Consider the following 22684-nt stretch of genomic DNA (forward strand, 5'->3'; position numbering starts at 1 on the left):
TGCTTTTCTAAATATGTAAGGGTAAGAAGTGAAATTTTGTCAATTTATTCTTAAATATATCTGCTGTAAGATCAACATGTACATTTTCAGTAACTCCCTATCGCTATACTGTCAGCAAGTGAAGGAAAATTGTGTCAGACCTGGAAGAAACGGGAAGGGGAATTTTCAACAGGTTCACAAATATGAGTTGCCAGGGTTGCCCAGAGATGAACTTCACAGGGTGCCCAAAGTCCTCCATGTGCGTTGAAACTCACCACGAATTCTTTGGAAATAATTTCCTGAATGCAGAACAAAGGAGCCGCTTGCCCGTCTTTCTGTGCCGAATCAAAAAAAAATAATCTAAGAGCTTTGGATTTAGGAGAGGATGGAGAAACTAGTTGTAACCAACCTCTTTTCCCTGCAGGAGTTATGAATCTTTGCATTGATTGGTGTTTGTGTGATGGAGGTTGGGAAGCACTGTGGAGAACTTCAGAGTCTGGCAGAGATAGTTGGGGAAAAGAAGGGTAAAAAACTATTTTAGTTTCATTAAACTTCCTCTTTCCTTACTTGTGCTGCAGGAGCAGACCACATCCATTGGGATAGTCATTTTCTGAGGAGAATATATGATTGTTAGAGGATATATCAGAATGATTTCCTCTTCTGCAACACAAAATGATCACCAGTAATGTCCTTTTCAACAATTTTTTTTAATTTCAGGAAACATTTTATTTTTATTTTTTTAACATTTTTTAAATTTTAATCATTGTTCAAATACAGTTTTCCCCTTTTTACTCCCAATCCAGTCCCCCCTCCCACCCTTGTCCTTTTCAACATTCTAATGTGGCATCTGAATGACTTTAATCTCAGAGGCTCAGTTTCTTTATCTGGAAATTGGGGATAATATCAATATCTACTATGTAATATAAATTGTCATGCAAGGGTGTCTAAATTTTGGCGTCTCTGGGCCATACAGTAAATAAACAAACACCGACGAAAACAAAAATAAACCTCAGTGTTTTAAGTAAGTTTATGATTCTGTGTTGGGCCGCATTCATAGCCGTCCTGGAGACCGCAGGTTGGACACCCCTGTTAGAGGATTAAATAACGCAGAAGTTTGTGTGTTTCTAATCTTACAAAACTTTCCTTAAAGAACGAGTATTATTGTGGGCAGAGAAGAAGAAACGTGTGTTTACTATAATTAGTATTACCGGTACAATAAGCCTGGAAGACCGTTTTATTACGCAGGGGAAAGGCCCCTGTAACCGTACACCCGGCCTTCTGCAGCTGTCGCTTCCGGCCTTTTTCCTGCTGTACTTGGGCTGCGGGTCTCCCCGCACTCCGGAAGTGAAAGCCTCCACAAGCGAAAGCCTCCGCAAGCTCCCAGTGCATGCTGGGAGCTGCAGTCCCTTTCCTAAAGGCTAGGTGAGGGCGTGAGATCTCGAGTAGTCGCCGGGAGCCGCTAGCAGGTGGCGGGAGATGGGCGGTGCGTGCTAGCCGTCGGCTCCCGAGAGCTACGAAGTCGTCCGTCCTAGCTCCTCCGGTGGCCGTGCCCTGTCGACATGCCCGAGGAGGCGGGCTTTCCGCCAGCTAAGAGATTCCGGCAGGGCTCGGGGCCTCCGAGCCACGCCGGGTCCTGCCCTCCCGCGAGGCGAGCGGTAATGCTGCTGAGCGCGGGCAGCGGTGGTGGAGGAGGAGGCCGGCGGCGGCAGACGTCCCTGGCCCAGCCCTCAGCCAGCCCCTACCCCGAGGCTGTGGAGTTCCAGCGCCGGAGTCTGCCCATTTTCCAGGCGCGCGGGCAACTGTTGGCCCAGCTCCGAAACCTGGACAGCGCCATCCTCATCGGTGAGTGGCCTCGCGGATAGGTCCTTCCCTGTTCTCGGTTCCTGGCTCTGCGAGCACAGTTTTTCTTAGGTGCCTCTCACCCTCTTTCATTTGCTCCTACAACGAACCTAACCGCCTTTTCTGGGCCAGGCCCCGAGCGGGGCCGCGGAGTCGTATAGCCCTGCTCGGGAGGTGCTCACAGCCGGGTGGGAGTGAACGAGGTGTTAGGCAGAGAGACTCACCTTCAGTGTGAAAGGGTGGAAGGGCATACCGGGAACTTTGGGAACTTAGGAGGGTGAACTGAGCCTGTACGGGAGCAGGCGGCGGGGGAGGTGCTTCCCTGCTTCCCAAGGCGCTGGGAGAGCCTGCTGCGTGAGAGACGAAGTGGAGGCGAGAAACAGTTCGGTCTGCCGGGAAGTACAATAGTAGTTCCTGGTGCATGAACTAAAAGGCGGAGCTGTGAATTGGCAACTGATTATAAGGAGCTGTGATCGCCAACGTTTAAGTCAGGAGCTTCTGAAAGACCGAGGGGATGAGCCTCCAAAGAGGGGAAGGAGACCCAGAAGAACCTATAGTCAGGAATTTCAAAGTTACAAGAAGAAGGGAGTGAACAGATGCAACAGTGAGGTCCAGGAATACATGGACCCCAAAAATGCCCACTGGGCTTCATTGTGCATCCCACTGAGTTCTGTTTCAGCCCAGCTGTGGGTAGGAGCTGATTTGTCACTGGACTGAGGAATAAGTAAGAGGTGAGGGAATGAAGGTAGTGGGAGCAGGTTTCGGTTTTGAGGAAAAAAAGAGGGTGCTGAGAGGAACTTGCAAGTATGTCAATAGAATGAGTAGAAGAACTCAATAGGGAGGGAGGCTGAAGATGGAAAGTGGGCACTAATAGAGCTGAGGTCAGGGGGCATGGGCAAGGGGGGCACTTGGCAACAAGGGCTGGAAGCAGAATTGTTCTTTAATGCAATGAAGGATGTCCAAGAGGCTGGGGGACTGGAGAAAGGAGGTGAGAGTGGGTGTGACTGCAGAAAAGCTTACAAGGGGAGGTAGAGATCACATTTAAGGACTTCTCTTTTTCTATGCAATAGGTGCAGGAGCTCTGCTGAGAAGGGGAGTTTCAGGGCCTCAAGGAGGCCATTGGGGAGGATGAGGGCAGAGGACAGGCTGCAAAAGCAAGAAAAGGATCAATGTTAGTGCTGGTGCCCAGGGACATTTGGCCCCACTATAAACGCAGGTCCTCATCTGCACAGTTGGGTCATTTTGTTGTATTAGTGCTCAGTTTCCTGAGATAGGAGCAGAAGAGATGGACAGGGAGACATTGATCCGAGTTTGGAGTTTTGCCTGGTGGATTCAGCAGGAGGAGTGCAGAATAACCAAATTCTTAGTCTGTGATCTTGACTAAAACTGGAAGAATGAGCAGTCAGAGGGGGGAAAATGGAAGAATAATGGGACTGTAGGAATATGAGGTCAAAGAGGTGTAGTTGTAGCAAAGAGGGAAAAGATGTGCAGGTTCTCAGCAGGTACTGCTAAAGGAACCCATGAGGGAGAAGATAACATTGGGTGCTTACTATATGCAGGATGCTCAAGTACATGGAAGACACAAGCAGCCCTCTGCCCTCCAGAAGCTTCTAGGATTGGAGGAGGATAGAAACATTTAAATACTTCCCGACACTGTGGGGTGGTCAGCTGGCAGGGGGATGAACAAGGCACTACGGAGCACAGTGGAGGCTGCCAGCGCAGCCCCAGAGGAGAGAGTTTAGGTCTAACGCATGCTGTAGAGTTCTTCAGGATGAGAGCTGGGGCAAAGGCAGAGACTAGGGAATGGTGAGGAGTTTGTTATGGCTGCTGTGTATGAATGGATGCCCCTGTCAGAACATATAAATCTCACTTATTTTTTTGAAAAGTACAACATTGTATTTCATTTCATGTTTTTACTATACCTATTGTTGAGCATTTATATTGTTTCCAGTATCTTGCTTTCGTGAATGAAGTAGAATAAAACATCTTTGAAGCTATATATTTATGTGCATCTTTAATTATTTCCTTAGAATCAGTTCCTGCAGGTGGAATTGTAGGTCAAAGGGTATAAACATTTTAAAGATTTTTCTGATAAATTTGGCCTTCTGAGACTCAATTCCAATAAACACCACCAACAGTGTTTGTGAGGATTGGGTTTCTTGTGACTGTGTCAACTTAGAACATTTTCTTTTATCTTTTTCTTGTGACTTTGATACATTTGTTTGGTGAAATTTGTTTCAATGTGCATTTAGATGAGACTTTTTTTTCCTAGGGGAAACTGGCTCTGGGAAGACGACTCAGATCCCTCAGTACCTCTACGAAGGGGGGATTGGCCGCCAGGGCGTCATTGCTGTGACCCAGCCTCGTCGCGTGGCTGCCATCTCTCTTGCTACTAGAGTCTCAGATGAGAAGGGAACTGAACTTGGGAAGCTGGTACCTAATTTCCTTCTTTACAAACGTTTCTCCCTTCCTGCCATTTATTTTTCTGAACAGGCTTTCTTATACATAGTGAGCTTCTTTCTTGCCATAATCATGTAGACCTATCTCATAGTTCTTTACCAGTTCCTAAGAGATCAGAGGGTCTGATGGGCTATCAGTCTGATTTGCTTTGCTTTCAAAATTTATTGGCAAGTTGGATAAATTAGTTGTTTTCCTCGAGCATTTTTTAAAAATTTCATTTATCAATTTTTAGAGAAAGAGGGAGACATCGATTTTGTTGTTCTGCTTATCAGTGCCTTCATTGGTTCCTTCTTGTTTGTGCCCTGACCAGGGATCGAACCCTCAATCTTGGCGTATTGGGACAATGCTCTAACCCACTGAGCTATCAGGCCAGGGTTTTCTTGAGTGTTTTTAAGGCTTTAGTAATCTCTGTTAAATCTCTTGTGTCTTTCTAGAAAAATTGTAAGCATTTTCTAGCATATATGTGGGTATTGAGAATGAGTCCCACCCAGACCTGTATATGTCAGATTTATTTGTGAATATGTGTGTGTTTATGCATTTTACTTAAAAACATCTTAGACATCTCTTCATATTTGTACATAGCTTCACTTGAAACTATTACATAGCTGGAAGTAGGAGGCTAGTTTTAAATTCTTGGTCATGCTCATTATAATTGCAGTTAAAGGAGCATGTCCACAGTCTGTGTCAGCTACTAGACTGCTTGCTGACAGGGAGCAAGGCAGGGTCGATGTTGGTCTTGTTCACCATGGTAGTGCAAGTGCCTGGCACAGCACTGGTTACATAGTGGGTGTTCAACACATGTCTGATGAATGAATGATTTCTCCACACAGGTTGGCTATACAGTGCGCTTTGATGATGTCACCTCAGAAGACACCAGGATCAAGTTCCTGACAGACGGCATGCTTCTGCGAGAAGCAATTTCAGACTCCCTGCTTCGGAAGTACAGCTGTGTCATTTTGGATGAAGCCCACGAAAGGACTATCCACACAGATGTGCTCTTTGGAGTGGTAAAAGCTGCTCAAAAGAGACGAAAGGAGCTGGGGAAACTGCCACTCAAGGTAGGTGTAGCACGTGCGAGGAAAGGGGCCTGCATTTCTTCCTAAGCATGTTCTCCTGCACCCCTTCTGCTTCAGAGTCATGGACAGAGTTAACCATAATGGGAGCGGCACAGGCTTCTTCACCTGCTTTCAGATCTTGGGAGGGACAAAGAATGGTTGTTGCAGTGTTTGTTTCCCACCTTCGTCTTCCCTCTCATACCTAGGTGGTTGTGATGTCAGCTACAATGGATGTGGACCTGTTCTCTCAGTACTTCAATGGAGCCCCTGTCCTCTACTTGGAGGGTCGGCAGCATCCAATCCAGATTTTTTACACGAAACAACCTCAGCCAGATTATCTGCACGCAGCACTTGTCTCAGTCTTCCAGATTCACCAGGTATGGGGTGGGGTGCTGATTCCTGAAAAGGTCTGTTTTACCTGACAGTAGAGTATTCAGCCTTGGAAAGAAAAGCTACTGAATGAAACAGTTTAATGAACCATGCCATTAAGATGAGTCGGGAATTCCTTTTCCATGTCTGGGTTTTTATCCTTTTTCAGTGTCTCTTATTTTCTCTAAAAATAATTTAATTCTAACTGGCATCTTTCCTCAGCTAAGCCAGAAAACTTCTATATGTGAGAACAGTGGCTTACAAACTTTTTTTTTATCATAACCCCCTGTAAGAACCACCCAGTACACTGAAGTTAGTCTTACAAAACACTGCCTTTTTTGCTACACGTGAGGTTTTCTGGTATTTCTACCTCATATTAAAAAAATGAGTTGGACCCTGGCTGGTGTGGCTCAGTGGGTTGAGGGCCAGCCTGCTAACTGAAACGTTACTGGTTCAATTCCTGGTCAGGGCACATGCCTGGGTTGAGGGCCCAGTCCCTGGTTGGGGATGTGTGAGAGGCAGTCAGACAATGATTTTCTCGCACATCGATGTTTCTTTCCCTTCCCCCTCTCCAAAAAATAAATCTTTAAAAAAAGGTTTGTATTGACTCAATAATTTTAGAATTTTCTTTAAAAAGAAAAAAACCTGTATTACAGAAATATTTCAAAATCTCCTCTTATTTTATTAAACATTTACTTAAAATTTGAGCGAGTAAATCACCTCAGTTTTGTTTAATTTGTGTAAAATTGACTGTTTTTACCTTCCCTTTAGCTTTCTAAAAAATCTAGAGGCATACTTTTTAAAATTAATTTTATTTATTTATTTATTTATTTTTAGAGAGGGGGGAAGGGAGGGAGAAAGAGAGGGTGAGAAACATCAATGTGCAGTTGCCTCTTGCGCACCCCCTACTTGGGACCTGGCCAACAGCTCAGGCACATGCCCTGATTGGGCATCGAACCAGAGACACTTTGGTTTACAGGCCAGCATTCAATCCACTGAGCCACATCAGCCAGGGCTAAAATTCATTTTTTTTTTAACCTAAGAAATGCACATGCAGTTTGAAGTTTAAAGATTTAAGTGGTTAATTCTAAAAGGCTCATAAAAAAAAAAACCAGTTACTTTTACTTCCTCATCCCAGATCCTGCTCTTTAGAGTAACCACTTTCAATTTTCTAGCTATTTCCCCTGAATATTACCTTAGTTTTTCCAAAATAACCTGTTGATGTTGATATTAGGCATTATGTGTTAATTCCTTATCATGGTAGATGAGGATTTAGAAATACTCCTCCCCTACCTCTTGCATCTCTCCTTTATCCCTCAAAATAGTTATATCACAATGTTTTTTAAATCAATTATCAGTATTTACAATATTGTGTCCCTACATTGCTAGCAGTGCCTTGTTCCTGGTACACACAGTTGTATGTTTCCTATGTATGTATGGCTAATTTTGCCCTAAGTGTTCCAAAGTCTGTCATATGCCAATCATGAATATTTGTTATGTGTTCAGACCTATTGCACTTTTCCCAGAGTCCTTTATGCTGCTTTTCTATTCAGAATAGCTTGCTCTCCTGGGCTGCTGTGTAGTTGTCGTCCTGGCTCTTCCCTTTGCCATCCTCCTGTGTTGAATCCCATTACTGCACCTCGTGTCTTCCCTGCCACCTGCCACCTGTATCGGGTCGAGAGTGGGCCTAGGAGCTTTAACCACACTATGCTCAGACTTTGAGCCAATCCCTTGGATATTCACCCTCCCACAACCCACCTTTGCATTGCACCCAAGTCCTGAGCCTTTCTGGCTTCTCCAGGGAAATTGGTACGTCTCTAGTCACTATTCTCTTTAGCCAGCAGCCAGGATGGAATCCCCCCTGCCCAGCCAAGTCATTCACACCCTCCACCCTCTCTTTCACCTTTCAGAAATGGGTTGATACTTCTATCCTTTTCTTCTGTTGTCTTTGTCTTCCTGGGCTCATACCTTTATTGTCATCTTGATAGTATTTGAAGAAGGTCAATCTGCCTTGTTTAACTTACTACCAAAAGCCAACTTGAGGTGAGGCTTTTTCATGAATGATGGCTTTAATGAATCCTCCCACTGATGATGTTTTGAGACTGTTTTAGATCGTATCCTGCCTGTGTGTACCTCTGAAGATTTTTCCTGTTGCTGCTGGACTAAAAATATATGTATATATTTACATATATACATATACTCATTACTATTAAACATTTTTAAATTATTTTGTCATCAAAATAAATACATACAAAACAAAACAAGCACTTTACAAATACTTCTGAACAAACTTCAAAGAAAGATTAGGTAAATGAGTGTGTTAACACTTGGCTGTTCTTCCATTTGCAATAGTAATCCCACTTTAACTTTTTTATAGGAAGCCCCTTCTTCTCAGGACATCCTGGTGTTCCTCACTGGTCAGGAGGAAATTGAAGCAATGAGCAAGACCTGCCGAGACATTGCAAAGCACCTTCCAGATGGCTGCCCCTCCATGCTGGTCCTTCCTCTGTACGCCTCCTTGCCCTATGCCCAGCAGCTCCGTGTCTTCCAGGGGACCCCAAAGGTGAGTGCACCACCTTCTCTGTCCAGCCTTCTCCCTGGGGTCCTGTGGGTATGCCTGTCACCAGACTCCAGATATGGACTATACAGGACAGGGTGCTCAGGCACCATATACATTGTTGAAAAGCTGCAGGAATATAATACGTAGCTACAGATGCAACTTGCTCATGGTAAGAACAAGGAAACGGTTGTTGGGATGAAAGAGTGCACAGGCAAAAGCTAAAAGGCAAATGAGTGACTCTTGTAAGGTCCAGCATAACAAGCTGCATGTCTCCATGATGGCATTTATTGGGGGCCCGTACTGTGCCAGGCACTGTGCCGACATTTCATACACACTGTCTCTCAAGTTCTCAAGAAGTGGCAAGGTAGGTTATGGCCCCATTTATAAACACCGAGGCCCAGAGAAGTGAAGTGACAGTTATTCAAAGGGCACACAGTAAGCATCTACCTGCATCTGGATCTTGTGTCTGTCCCGCTATATCTCGTTGCCTCAAAATGAGCTTTTAAGATAGGAACAGCCCCTCTCTCCCACCCAGTTTAATGACCATCAATATTAATAATTGTCATTAATAAGAGTCATCTTTTCTTGATCGTGAATGAATTATGGAAGTTAATGGTGAGGAATATGTTTTAAAACTTCTGAATCATATGTGTGTCATACAGCTTTTTGGTTTTCTTCCTCCTTTTAGGGCTATCGCAAAGTGATCATTTCAACCAACATCGCTGAAACCTCCATAACCATTACAGGAATAAAATATGTAGTTGACACGGGCATGGTTAAAGCAAAGAAGTATAACCCTGGTGAGAATTTGTAGCTCATGATGTCTCTTCTGTGTGTCGTGAGCAACCATGGAGTTTCCTGAAGTCCCACAGCTTCCCCACAATGGGCATTTCGTGTTTGGGACTAACTGAGATTTGGGTGGCAGGCACCAAAAGTGAGACTGTCCAGAAGCAGGTCCAGGAAGGAGACCTGAGGCAGGAACGTGAGGCAGGAAGGCAGGGTAGAAAGAGAAGGTGAGGTTTAACAAGCTTGGGAGCACAGAGGCTCAGGAACAAGGTCCGAAACCCTGTCAGCAGTTGGGTGAGAATGGTGGCAGCCGGATCCCACATCAAAGGCTCTCATCAGAAGTCATATTTGAGCGTGGCCGGGTCGAGCTCCAGGTTTCCCTGATTCCCTAGGCTGGGTGAGGTGCACTAGCTGTTTCCTGAGAATGTTCAGTGGGACACTTGCTTCAGTCATTGTTCTTCACGTCTGTTTTGTGCCTTGCTTTGTTCTACAGAACAAATTAAGGCAGCTGAAATTATCACTGCCATATATTTAATTGAAATGCACTACTCTTAGAACATTTAAAAGGGCTTGGCTCTCCAGTGCCTGGCACAGAGTACACCTTTATCCAGAAAATTTGTCTCATTTACTCCTAGGAGTAACAGTATCAAATTGTCTCTCTTCTGTGGCAGAGGTGGAAGGGAGGATACAGTGTACAACGACTGGAGACATCTCATTTCCGAGCCATTGATGGATAGGGTGACAGCCATCCTGCTTTGCCAGAGACTGTGCTGGTTTTATCACTGAAAGTCCCAAGTCCTGGACCAGCAGGGGTGCTTGTCACCCTATGTTCTGAACCAGAGATCTGAAATTTGCTCTCCTGGCCCCCTGCTATAAGCATAAAGTTTTTCTGATGTTGTAATAACAGATTTCACACAGTCCGCTACAAGGCCTCGTTTTACTGCAAAACAGTCTGGTTTTGTGCTTTCCAGTTTAGCCTTGAGTTTTTCGGGGCTCGTGTATTCCAGAAAGGATCACTGATGTTCTAAGGAATGCTTCGTTTTGTCCACACTGTGGAAACAGCTTATGTGATGAGAGAGGCACTGATATGGGCCCTTCTCCCTCCAGACAGTGGCCTGGAAGTGTTAGCTGTGCAGCGGGTGTCAAAGACCCAGGCATGGCAACGCACAGGACGTGCTGGCAGAGAGGACAGTGGCATCTGTTACCGGCTATACACAGAGGATGAGTTTGAGAAGTTTGAGAAGATGACCGTGCCGGAGATCCAAAGGTGGGCCCAAGGTGCCCCCGCACCCCTGCCATCTGTCCCCCCATCTCCCTTTCCTGCTTGCTGAGGTCTTCCCAGAGCTGCAGTTCTAACACTCCTCAGTGGATGGCTCTGACCCACTGGCTAGAGGACCAAGGCGAGTGAACAGCGCACATCCCTCACTCTTTGTAGGTGTAACCTGGCGAGCGTGATGCTGCAGCTGCTAGCAATGAAAGTCCCCAACGTGCTCACCTTTGACTTCATGTCCAAACCGTCTCCTGGTGAGTAGACTCTTCAGTGGAGTGGACAGTATACAAGTAGGCAAACAACAGCAAATGGACTCTCAAAAGCATTTTACAGGTCTCCTTTGGTTTAATTTGGTGAACAACACTGATTGTGAGAAGTGTCTCAGAATCATGAAAGGACAGATTCAGAGCCATTAGCACCTTCCCAGGGCAGAAACAGTGGCTTCCTAGAGGGGCTCCCAGTTGGTTCCTGGGCCACAGAAACTTTTGAAAGTGGTTGAGGGAGTCCAAGGGTTATGCAGAGATTGTACTTCTGCCAACCAAGGACTGAAAAGGTCAAGTTTCTTTGCTTTTGATTAGAGTTTGATCAGTTCCTCTCCTTCACTGATCTCTCCATAAGGAAAAAGTAATTGGGATCTTTCTAATGATGGTACCTCAGCATTTGACATCTCTTCAACATATGATTTTCCTTTTCTTCTTTTCCTCTCTCCTTATTAAGTGAAGAAATTCAATTTTCTTTTTTTTCTTTCTTTACTTTTAGAGACAGGGGAAGGAAGGGAGAAAGAGAGGGAAAGAAACATCATTGTGTGGTTGCCCCTCATGTGCCTACAACTGGGGACCTGGCCCTCAACCCAGGCATGTGCCCTGACTGGGAATTGAACCAGCAACCCTTTGGTTCACAGAAGCACTCAGTCCACAGAGCCACACTGGCCAGGCCTCAATTTTCTTTTAAAGTAAAAATTGATGAGTATACGAGGGTCCCACCCCTGATCTTCAGGTTCTTAGTTTTCCATCCCTAAAATAACTCCATGACCATGTTCTAGTTGCCTTCTAGAGAAAATACGCATATGCAAGTATATATAGTTTTACAATGCTTACAGCAATACATACTGTGCACTGTTCTATTTTTTTCCAGGTTTTTTTTTTGTGATATAATGACATACTGTGTTTTTCAGACCATAAGACACACCTAGGTTTTAGAGGAGGAAAATAGGAAAAAAAATTTTGATGCAAAAAATGTGGTAAAATATTTATTAACATAAATAACATATTTCACCAATGTAAATGTAAACAGAACTCAACAGCAGCATTAACAACCATCATTTCTCCCAAATTTGGGGGCGGGGAGAGGAGGCATCTTATAGTATGAAAAATACAGTATGCATCACTGGATAAGTTAAGGTAACTAGCATAGTAATTAGCATTACAATGAGTATGAAATAATTACCTCTTATAAGTTTAGTTAGCATCCATCCTCTCATATAGATATAATAAAAAAGAGAAAGCAAAAAAGAAAAACACTATTTTTTTTTCATTGCTCAATTCCTGCACACAAAGGAAGAACACACATGTAAGGTAGAGGGAGCAGTAAAACCAACACTTGTGGGCCCCTCACAGCGGCCTGGACTCCTCCCTTCCGCACGCGATTCCTTCCCACTCCCTCAGGTAACCACCCTCCCACCTGCATTTATAGTTCCCTTGCTTTTCGATACTGTGTTACTCTTTGGATGTGTATCCCAGAACAACATGTTGTTTTCATGTGCATGTTTTGGTGTCATTCTTCAGTAACTTTCCGTTTTCGTTCATTCTGTTTTGTCAGGTTTACTTGTGTTGGTGTGTTTCCAGCACTGAATGCCGTTCCATTCTATGAGTAAAGTAAATGCACTTTGCCATCTTCCTGTTGACTGAGACATTTGCACATTGCTCTTTGCACCTGATATACTTTACAAATTGTTTCTTCTTAGTATGTATACATTTATTATATCATAGGAGTGCTTTTTTATTCCTTAATAGGCGATGTACTTACATGGTTCTAAATTCAAAAAGCATAAAAGAGTGACTAGTGAGCAGTGGCCCTCTCGCCAGGGGTCCCTGGTGTGTCCATGGCTGTGAGTGCGTTTCTGAAGATACAGGTCCCTGTCCTTTGTATGAGCTCATCTGTGGGTGAATTCTTTTCTATTTATTTATTTAAAATTTTTTCTTTGTGGGTGAAATTCTTAAGTGAGACATTGCTGTGTTTGAAATTTACATGCACATTGCCAAGTTATAGACCATTCTTTCAAAAAGGAATTGAACTGAAGACAGTGCTGTGTCATTAACAGCTTTGAAAGTATGTTGGGGTCAGTGGTCATTGTGATCTTTGCTGTCGTTTGATCAGTTGTCAAGTTATCAGAAGCTCCCAGAAGCACTGAACTACTTGCAGCTTCTTTCTTTGATTTTTGGCTCCTTTTTATGACTCTTTTTCTTCAGATCATGTTCAGGCGGCCATTGTCCAACTGGACCTGTTGGGTGCTCTTGAACGTAAGGACGACCAGCTTACCCTGACTCCAGTTGGAAGAAAGATGGCAGCATTTCCTTTAGAACCCAAATTTGCCAAAGTAAATGATACCCTCTCTTCAGTCCCCTTTCTGTATATTACAGGTTAGCCATCCCAAAGTAGACTTCTAAACCCAGTGCTTCTAGATTAATCTTCACTATTGTCCTACATAATTATCCACTCTAATTTTGTGTCTAACACTGATTTATGTTCTGTGTGGGATTAGAACTCATATTAAATTATGAGCCCTACCCACAAGGAATTGGGAGTCCTTCGGGAAAGGCGATTGTTTGTTTTACAAAAAAGTCAAGTAACATTAATGCATAGTCATGGTTTTAGAAACATCTTCCCTTTAACACCTTAGAAAGGAAGCTGCAAATGCAATATACAGAAACACTGTTCAGAAGCTAGGAAGAATTTTGGTTAATGTGGTTATAATTTCAATTTGCAGACCATCCTCCTGTCCCCCAAATTCCACTGTACGGAGGAGATACTGACCATCGTCTCCCTGCTGTCTGTGGACAGTGTTCTCTACAACCCTCCCTCCCGGCGGGATGAAGTGCAGGGTGTCCGGAAGAAGTTCATATCCAGCGAGGGCGACCACATTACCCTGCTCAATATCTACCGGACCTTCAAAAACATAGGCGGAAATAAGGTAGCCTTGTGTTATTCCTTTTCTCAAGTGATATCTCTTTTTAGGCGTGTGGGCCTTCCTTTTTGGCTGAATCATCTAAAGAGCCACAAAAAGAATGTCAGATGTCATTTCAGAGACATCTGCATACGGGGACAGTACCAGAGAGAAATGTGATTCCTGCCTTTCACTCTGCTTGTGTTTAACTCATACTTAATGTGGGCAAGTTAGTTCAGTACTTAGTGACCAGTCTCTTAGCTACAAAATGGGTTTTTCCCCACCTGCCCTTGTCTTTGTAGTACTTTTTTTACTTGTATGACAATTCAGTTCTTTGGACCAAGATGGAAAACGGCGATATATTGTTTCATTTATCAGTATAGTCAGTAATTGTGCCATAGTGTATGTACTTTAACTTTGCATTTTAATGCAGTTAATTAAAGAAAAAAAGCCACCACCCACTTTTTGCAGTTGTGAGCATTTTGTTCTATTTGTCTCTTCCTGTGGAACCACTGTCCAGATGTGGAAGTGTGTTTCCATGGGTGAGAGCATCCTTTCGCTTCATTGGGTACTGCAGCTGTTTTCTTCCACGGCCCTGTGGCAGCCTGTTTGCACTTCCAGCACTACAGTGAACACCTGTGCAGGTTTCCTTGCGCACAAGGGGGAGCATTTCCTGGGGACCGACACGCAGAAGAGAGCCTGCTGGTCTTGGGTAGCTGCATCCAGCTTTACCGGGCTAGCATGTGGCTCCCCAAAGTTGTCAGCACCTCTATACTTCCTGTATAAGAGTTTCCATTTCCACACCCATCTCCAATGCTTAGTTGGAGGATGGATGTGAAATAGTATCTCAGCTGTTTAAGTTACTTCACCTTGATTCCTCAAGAGACTGAGAATGCTTACGTAAGTGCATTGGTTACTGGTGATTTCTGGTACATCTTCTGTGAGTTGTCTCTTCATAGCCTTTGTCCATTTTCTACTGGATTGTTGGAGTTTTTCTTACTGATTTGTAGGAAGTTTATATTTTAGTATATTCTGGAGGTATTTACCTTTATTAGGTATAGTGATGCAGACCTCTTAGTCTGTAGCATTTTCATGGTGACTTGATATAGGAAAATTTTTAGTTTTATTTGTGTTTAAATTATTGATCTTTTTCCTTATGATTTATGCTTTTTTAAAAGATATTTGTCTGTATTTGTGGCAACTGAAGTTTTCCCTCCAGATTCAACTATGTTCTAAAAATTGTTGTTTTCACTATAGAAATGACAGGATTGTGATCTCTTTTTCTCCTATTCAGGACTGGTGCAAAGAGAATTTTATCAACAGCAAGAATATGATGCTAGTAGCTGAAGTCAGAGCACAGCTAAGAGATATCTGCTTAAAGGTATTCTTTCTTTCTATTCGTTCTCTGGGGGACTAAGCTGTCACTTTTCTCTAGGTGAAAAAATTTTAATTGCTTATACTAGTGATTACAAAAGAAACTCTTCTTGCAGGAAAATTTAAAAGTAAGAAAGTAAAAATTACCCACAATTCTACCTTACCATTTTGGTCCGTTTCCTTATAGCCCTGCTTTTAAATGACTTTTACATATTTAGTTACATTGTATATAATTTATATCCAGGTTCTGTAAACTTTAAAAATATTTTACAATGTTACGAGAATTTATCCTAAGATTGTTTTCTTTTCTTCTTTTTTTTTTAGATTTTTATGTTTAGAGAGAGGGGAGGGAAAGGAGAGAAACATCAGTGTGTGGTTGCCTCTCATGTGTCCCGTACTGGGGACCTGGCCTACAGCCTAGGCATGTGCCCTGACTGGGAATCGAACTGGTAACCCTTTGCTTCACAGGCCCATGCTCAATCCACTGAGCTACACCAGCCAGGGCTTGTCCTAAGATTTTTTTAAAATATATTTTATTGATTATGCTATTACAGTTGTTCCATAATCCCCCCCCTTCATTCCCCTCCACCCTTCACACCCTCTCCCACCCACATTCCCCCACTTTAGTTCATGTCCATGTGTCATAAGTTCTTTAGCTTCTACATTTCCCATACTATTCTTGCCCTCCCCCTGTCTATTTTCTACCTACCATTTATACTACTTATTCTCTGTACCTTTTCCCCCTCTCTTCTCTCACTCCCTTGTTGCTAACCCTCCATGTGATTCTCCATTTCTGTGGTTCTGTTTCTGTTCTAGTTGTTTGCTTGGTTCCTTTTTGTTTTTGTTTTTGGTGTGATTGTTAATAATTGTGAGTTTGCTGTCATTTTTTACTATACAAGTTTTTTATCTTCTTTTTCTTAGATAAGTCTCTTTAACATTTCATAAAATAAGGACTTGGTGATGATGAACTCCTTTAACTTGACCTTATCTGAGAAGCACTTTATCTGCCCTTCCATTCTGAATGAAAGCTTTGCTGGATAGAGCAATCTTGGATGTAGATCCTTGACTTTTGTGACTTCAAATACTTCTTTCCAGCCCCTTCTTGCCTGCAAGGTCTCTTTTGAGAAATCAGCTGACAGTCTGATGGGAACTCTTTTGTAGGTTACTGTTTTCTTATCTCTTGCTGCTTCTAGGATTCTCTCCCTCATTTTTATCTTGGCTAATGTAAGTATGATGTGCCTTGGTGTGTTCCTCCTTGGGTCCAAGTTCTTTGGGACTCTCTGAGCTTCCCGGACTTCCTGGAAATCTATTTCCTTTCCAGATTGGGGAAGTTCTCCTTTATTATTTGTTCAGATAACTTTTCCACTTGTTGCTCTTCCTTTTCCCCTTCTGGTACCCCTATAATTCGGATGTTGGAACGTTTAAAGTTGTCCCAGAGGTTCCTAAGCCTCTCCTCATTTTTTTTAATTCTTGTTCTTTTCTGTTTGGTTGTTTTCTTTCTTCCTTCTGGTCTACTCCATTGATTTGAGTTCATTTTCTTCCCATCACTATTGGTTCCCTGTGCATTTTCCTTCATTTCACTTATCATAGCCTTCATTTTTTTCATCTAATTTGTGACCAAATTCAACCAATTCTGTGAGCATCCTGATTACCAGTGCTTTGAACTGTGCATCTGCTAGATTGGCTGTCTCTTGGTCGCTTAGTTGTATTTGCTGTGGAGCTTTGATCTGTCTTCCATTTGAGTCATTTTTTTTGTCTTGTCATGTCTGTTATGTATGAGGGGCGGAACCTTAGGTGTTCACCAGGGCAGGGCAACCCAGTCGCTGGGTTGTGACGCTGTATGTGGGGGCAGGGTCCGAGAGGGAACAATGGCACTTGCTCTGCTCTCCCTCGGACTTCAGTCCGTTCCACCTCTTCCCCCAAGCATACTGGGCCTTTCTGGCGCTAATTCCCACGTGTGTGGGCTTGTGCACGTTCTAGGACCCCATGGGTGTCTTCAACACATTCTCCTGTGAGGCTGGGAGTCTCGCCTTGCGCCTCAACCCCCACAGGTGTTTTTAATTAGTGTTCTATTTCCCAAGGTTCTATATCCCCGAGGTGCGCTGGGGCCCTGGGTTGTGCGCAGTGCCTTGCTTCACAATCTCTGCCTTGCTGGGTCTGCTAGTTGCCACCCTGAGCCTGGGGTCTGCCAGCCACCACCTGTGTGCCCAGGGTTCACCTGCTGCGGCAGCCTTGCATGCCCGGGGTGCCTTATGTGCCTGTCCCCACCACTCTTTGTGCTGTGACCCCTCTCCACCCAGCTGCCTGACTCCGCCCCTTCTGCAGGTCTGGATGAACATGTCTATTTTAACTCCTTGGTTGTCCGACTTCCATACAGATCAATTTTCTGTCAGTTCTGGTTGTTATACTGTTTCTAGATTGTTGTCCCTATCTTGGTTGTGCAAGGAGGCACACTGTGTCTACCTACACCTCCATCCTGGTCAGAAGTTCCAGGTTTTTTGAAGTAGGAATATGTTTATTATTTTTAGGTTACATAAGTAGTACATAATTATTACAAATTGATACAATGTAGAAAATATTGATCTATAATATAGAAAATTTCAGTCTCCCTTAGTCCTGCCCGTCAAAAGATAAATCTCTATGAACAGTCTGCTGTAAATCCTTCTAGGATTTTTTTCCTGTGTGTATGTACATACACATGGATACATATATAAAATTTTCTTCAGAAAATAAATATGAGCCCAGGCCAGGTAGCTCAGTTGGTTAGTGTCGTCCTGATGCACCAAGGTTATAGATTCGATCCCTGGTCAGGGCACATACAAGAATCAACCAATGAATGTATAAATAAGTGGAACAACACATCAATGTTTCTCTCTCTCTCTAAAATCAATCAATAAATTTTTTAAAAAATACGATACACGTTTTCTTTGTAGCTCGCTTTTCCCACTTAGTAGACTTTTTGAATACTTAATGGGTCTGGGCTGTCTTTCACTGTCTGTATGTGTATCTCCTTCTTTTTAGTGACCTTATAGCATTTCGTTGTATCCACTACACTTAACTATGCCCCTAGTGGTGGTGATGTAGGTTCTGCCATAATGCCCATCCTCCTACATAGTATATATGTGTGGCCTGGTACGCACAGAATGAATAGTGAATTCATGGATGGTGAATTTAGGTCTTGATAGTTATTTTGCCAAATCATCGACCAGAAAGTTTTTTGTTAGCTTATTTTCCCTCTTAGAGGGCATGATTGCATGACACTCTACATTTGACCTCGGAGGTGGAGGAGGGGAGCTTATGTCATCATCTCCTGTTGTTGAGCACGGAAGTGTCCACTGTTTGCTGTCATAACAACTCTGGTGAATGTGTGTGGGTGTCAGGCCTCTTCTGAGACAGCCCCGCAGTGCAGACTCTGCACGTTGCTGGGAGACTTGTCACCTGTACTGATGCCAATGGCCTGTTGTTAACACTAAAGCTATTTCTTTTCATAGTAGCCTGATGTGTTCTGATTTTACACATTTTTCCAAACCCCTCTTGCACTCAAATAGTGTTCCTGCCAGATCATGTCAGCTTCGTGAGTTTTCTCAGTTTATTAATGACAGTAGAAATGGTGCTTCTCAGTTAGTTCTGACTTTAGAAGCTTCAGTGGTTGCCAGGCCTCTTTACATGCCAGATACTGGTCAAAGTCCTGGAGTCTTACAGACCCACCATTCTAAACACTTTTCATGCAATTGCCATATTTCTAATCTTCACTTCCTCCCTATGAGGTCAATTCTGTTACTATTCCCATTTTACCAGTGATGAAAGTAGAGCCTAAGGAAGTTAAGTAAGTTGCCCCAAATCACCCAGCCGGTGAGTGGTACAGCTGGCAGCCAGCAAGGAGACACCAGTTAGCTGTAGGGCCCTGGGCTTCCTGGAGGTGGTGATACTGAGCTACTAAAAGATGAGGAGTTAGTGTCTTCCTCAGACCAGAATCAGCTGATTGCAAAGAACAAAACACCCTGAACCACCTTAAAAGGGAAAAGGAATGGGGGCATCTCTGGGAACCTACAGGCAAGAAATAATCCAGCCCCACAGGAACTGGAATGAAGAACCAGAAAAGGACAGCAGGAGCAAAGGGAGCTTTCTCTGCTTAGCCTCTTGTTTTGGCTGCTTTCTGCGTGCTTCCTTCCCGCTTCTCACCTTCTGCCTTAGCACACAAAGTAAGGCTGCTTTCCCTAGCCTCACACTCAAGACACTAAGAGGGATTGCTCAGATTTCCCACACTCAGACCCCAAAGGCCTGGAAGTGAGCAACTGGCCTGTGCACTTCAGGCAAAACTGTACCACTGGTTGGTTCATCCATGGCCAGGGGTATAAGATGACCTGACCTGCTTAGCAGGGATAGTAAGTAGGGCCAGGAGACTGAGGGCTGACACTTCCACTGTGAAGCCAGCATGTGGCCTGTCCCCTGGCAGTGTACATGGGAAGGCACCATCATGTAATAGGCCTAGGAGAGAGAAAGTAGTTGAGTTTGGAGGACCCAGGATGCTCAGAGGGCTCATTCACAGCTTCACAGTTGGAAGCTCACATTGCTTTGCCAGGAGCAGTAGAGACAGTGAAGGCTTTACAGCGGGTGAGGAATGACTGGAGTTGTGCTATAGGAAGATTATTTGACAGCAGCACTGTGTGAGACGGATCGGAGAAGGAGACGATGACGTAGTCAAAGTCAGAGGGAAAGACCTTTCCTTCTGGGAACATCCTGGCAGATACTGCCACAAGGGGGGTAGGTGCTGAGTCACCTAACCTGTCTGTGGTTGGGCACCTCCTGTGCCCTTCTCCCTCCTGGACCCGACTCGCCCAGGCTGCAGTTTCCCTGTTTTCAGTCTGCCCTCCTTCACCTGTGCCTCTTCCCCTGCCCATGCTGGTCTCTTGATCTCTAAGGCATGTGAGAAAACCAGCCCTGACTGGCAACACCCACTTTGTCAGGCTTACAGTGGGGGCTGCATTGTAGGTGCAGTTGCTCTAAATACTGTGCAGTGCTGAGCAGCATTTATGTTTGGGGTCTTTTCCAATTCTCACTTCCTCCTGAAACAGATGTCAATGCCAATCATGTCATCCCGAGGGGACATGGAGAATGTCCGCCGCTGCCTGGCTCACAGCCTCTTCATGAGCACCGCTGAGCTTCAGCCGGACGGTACCTATGCCACCACAGACACTCACCAGCCAGTGGCCATCCACCCCTCGTCCGTCCTCTTCCACTGCAAGCCTGCCTGCGTCGTGTACACTGAACTGCTCCACACCAGCAAGTGCTACATGCGAGACCTCTGCGTGGTGGATGCCGAGTGGTTGTATGAGGCCGCCCCAGAGTATTTCCGGAGGAAGCTGAGAACCGCCAGAAACTGAGCCGCCCCAGGCCACTGCCCGAACTGCTGGGGCCTAGGAGCTGGGACCACAGCCATTCTCATAGCAGACTTCCCACCTGGTGCCTAGTGAGGTGGCAGGTTCTAATGTAGTGGAACATGCCCAACTTCCTGGAGCTCGTAGGCATCTTTCTTTAAATTCCTTAGACTGAACCATGTAGGCATGTACCACCATTTATACCTTTGAAACATCAAAATTATGCTTTTGGTTCTTGCTAGGTGACTTTGGGTGATATAGTTAACTTCTGAGCCTCAGTTTACTCATGTGCCAAATGGGGAAGGCAGTAAAACTTGTAGGGTTGGGGTGGTGAGGTTTAGAGAAAATGGAAGTGCCCAGAGCTGTGCAGCCCACAGTGAACATGCAACAAATTGCCGGCTTGGCGTTGCTGCCCTTTATATGACGTGAACTGAGCACAACAGAATGCCCCAGGTTCTCAAGGCTAAGGAGGACTTTCTAGAAGGGGGCCATAGGAGGTTGTAGAGCTCAGTTTTGCCCTTGGATCTATTTTAATGTCTGTCTAAGAAGTCTTTTAATAGAAAACCTAAGAGATCGACATCTACAGAAGTTTCAGGAGGGAGGTTCTATTGTCCTTACCTCATGGCCTGGCCACCCCAACGGAACCTCCTCAGGGAGTGGACTCCTGCCACCTCCAAGCAGAGGGCAGTGAAGGAGCACTTGCAAGCTGCTGAGCTGTGCATCTTCGGTCTTGGTGCTTCTGTGGCAGGTGTCCTCACCTATCCTTTCAGGAGACGTGGAGGTTTCCTGGGTGAAGGTTGATTTGTATCTTCTGAATCACGTCAAGTATAAACATGGGCAACTGACCTTGGAGGGCAAATGGCCTCCAGCATACTCAGTTAATATTTTCTCTGGAACTGGGTGCACATAAGTAAGTGAGTGTAAGGAATGACTCCGTGCTACATTTCAGCCATTTCTCTTCTGGCAGGGTCCCTGGTGGGGGCGGGGGACAGGGAGACAGAAGGTCCACGAGAACCAGACAGTATTGACTCATTCTGTCCACCACATCTGGTGTTTATATTCCAGCATCTTATTGTCTTGATCTTTTTCCTTCTCTGGAGACAATAAATATGGCTTTGTTAGCTCCTAACTCCACCAATCATCACTCTCTAACCCTTAGTTTCTACATTTCTCAAAGGGAATTAGAGGGTCTCCTCAATCTCTTCATATTCCCCCCCCCTTTTTTTTTTTGAGAAGGGAAAAAGACATCAAAGGTTCTCCTTAGATATTTAATTATCAAAGATAAATGAATGTCTTGTTCTAGAAGCAGCCAAGATTTAGCCCTTTTAATGTGCTTAATTGGTCTAAACACATGTGTAGTATTTTGGTCATTATGTAACAAAGTGAATCATGCAGTTTATGTGCAAAGGGCCAAACTCAGAGACCTTTCAGAAACAGTGGACAGTCTCTTCTCTCTGGATCCAGTGAACTGTGCTCCAGGACTAGCCTGCGGAAGCTCCCCACTCCAGGCCTCATCTCTCCAAATCTGTGTCTGCCAAGTCTGGCCCAGGCTTTCCAGCACTAGCTGTGGCCCTGAGAAGTTAAGCTTTTATCTAATGTTCAGGGCACTCGTGATTTAATTCTGTAGAAATGTTTATGTTTAGGACAAACAGGATTCAACAGATCCTATATACCCTATCTCAGCTATTTTCAACCTTTTTCATCTCATGGCACACATAAACTTATTACTAAAATTCTGCAGCACACCAAAAAATACATTTTTTGCTAATCTGACCAAAAAAATAGGTATAATTTTTTGTTGTGTTGGCTGTTGACATTTTTTTTATTTGACACCATAAGGAAAAGAGGTCAGTGTCCTGACTAAATAGGCATTGCATGTTTTAAAAATTCTTGCTCTGGACGGTGTGGCTCAGTGGATTCAGTGCTGGTCACGAGTTCAATTCCCAGTCGGGGCACATGCCTGGGATACAGGCCAGGTCCCCAGTGGGAAGTATGCAAGACACAACCACACATTGATGTTTCTGTCTCTCTCTTTCTCCCTTTCTTTCCCTCTCTAAAAATAAATAAAATCTTTTAAAAAAACAAACATGCTTGTTGCACACTGGTTGAAGATCGCTGCCCTATCATATTGAGTACTTCAACTTTTATCTGGTTCCTCAGATTGACTTGTTTTTACTGTTACTGACTTTCTGAAAAGTTTTTCAGGTGGTTTTTAAAATATATTTTTCTCATGTATTTAATAGAGGCCAAGGATGTTCAGCTTGACTTGATAAAAGAAAATACTGTATTTTTAATAAAAATTTCATCATGCTGGTAAAACATTGGGAATGGGGTGATTTATCATGTTCCTCAGCAAAATCTCTTTCTCTGGGGCAAGTAAAACTTAGAATAACTTGTGTCCAATTTAAGTTCCTAAAGAGTTTCTGGAAAATACATATTTTTCTGACCAGT

The 22684-nt window shown here is 44.1% G+C and overlaps 1 protein-coding gene across 2 annotated transcripts; it reads left to right on the top strand.

The window, feature by feature from the left end:
- Positions 1–1373: 1373 nt before the first annotated feature.
- On the top strand, positions 1374–20453 carry DHX33 (DEAH-box helicase 33). 2 transcript variants are annotated; one of them, XM_045824549.1, is made up of 12 exons: positions 1374–1821; positions 4091–4251; positions 5109–5336; positions 5540–5710; positions 8080–8265; positions 8951–9062; positions 10156–10315; positions 10484–10572; positions 12787–12914; positions 13305–13508; positions 14776–14862; positions 19931–20453. In XM_045824549.1, the coding sequence occupies exons 1-12, from the start codon at positions 1539–1541 to the stop codon at positions 20237–20239; spliced, it is 2118 nt and encodes a 705-aa protein (XP_045680505.1). In that variant the 5' UTR covers positions 1374–1538; the 3' UTR covers positions 20240–20453. The 2 variants fall into 2 exon arrangements, with proteins under 2 accessions (XP_045680505.1, XP_045680506.1); XM_045824550.1 differs by lacking the exon at positions 4091–4251 and having other exon boundaries at positions 1710–1821.
- The last annotated feature ends 2231 nt before the right edge of the window (positions 20454–22684 follow it).

This window comes from Phyllostomus hastatus, unplaced genomic scaffold (assembly GCF_019186645.2).
Source record: "Phyllostomus hastatus isolate PE091 unplaced genomic scaffold, TTU_PhHast_1.1 phas_scaffold_55, whole genome shotgun sequence".
NCBI lineage: Eukaryota > Metazoa > Chordata > Mammalia > Chiroptera > Phyllostomidae > Phyllostomus > Phyllostomus hastatus.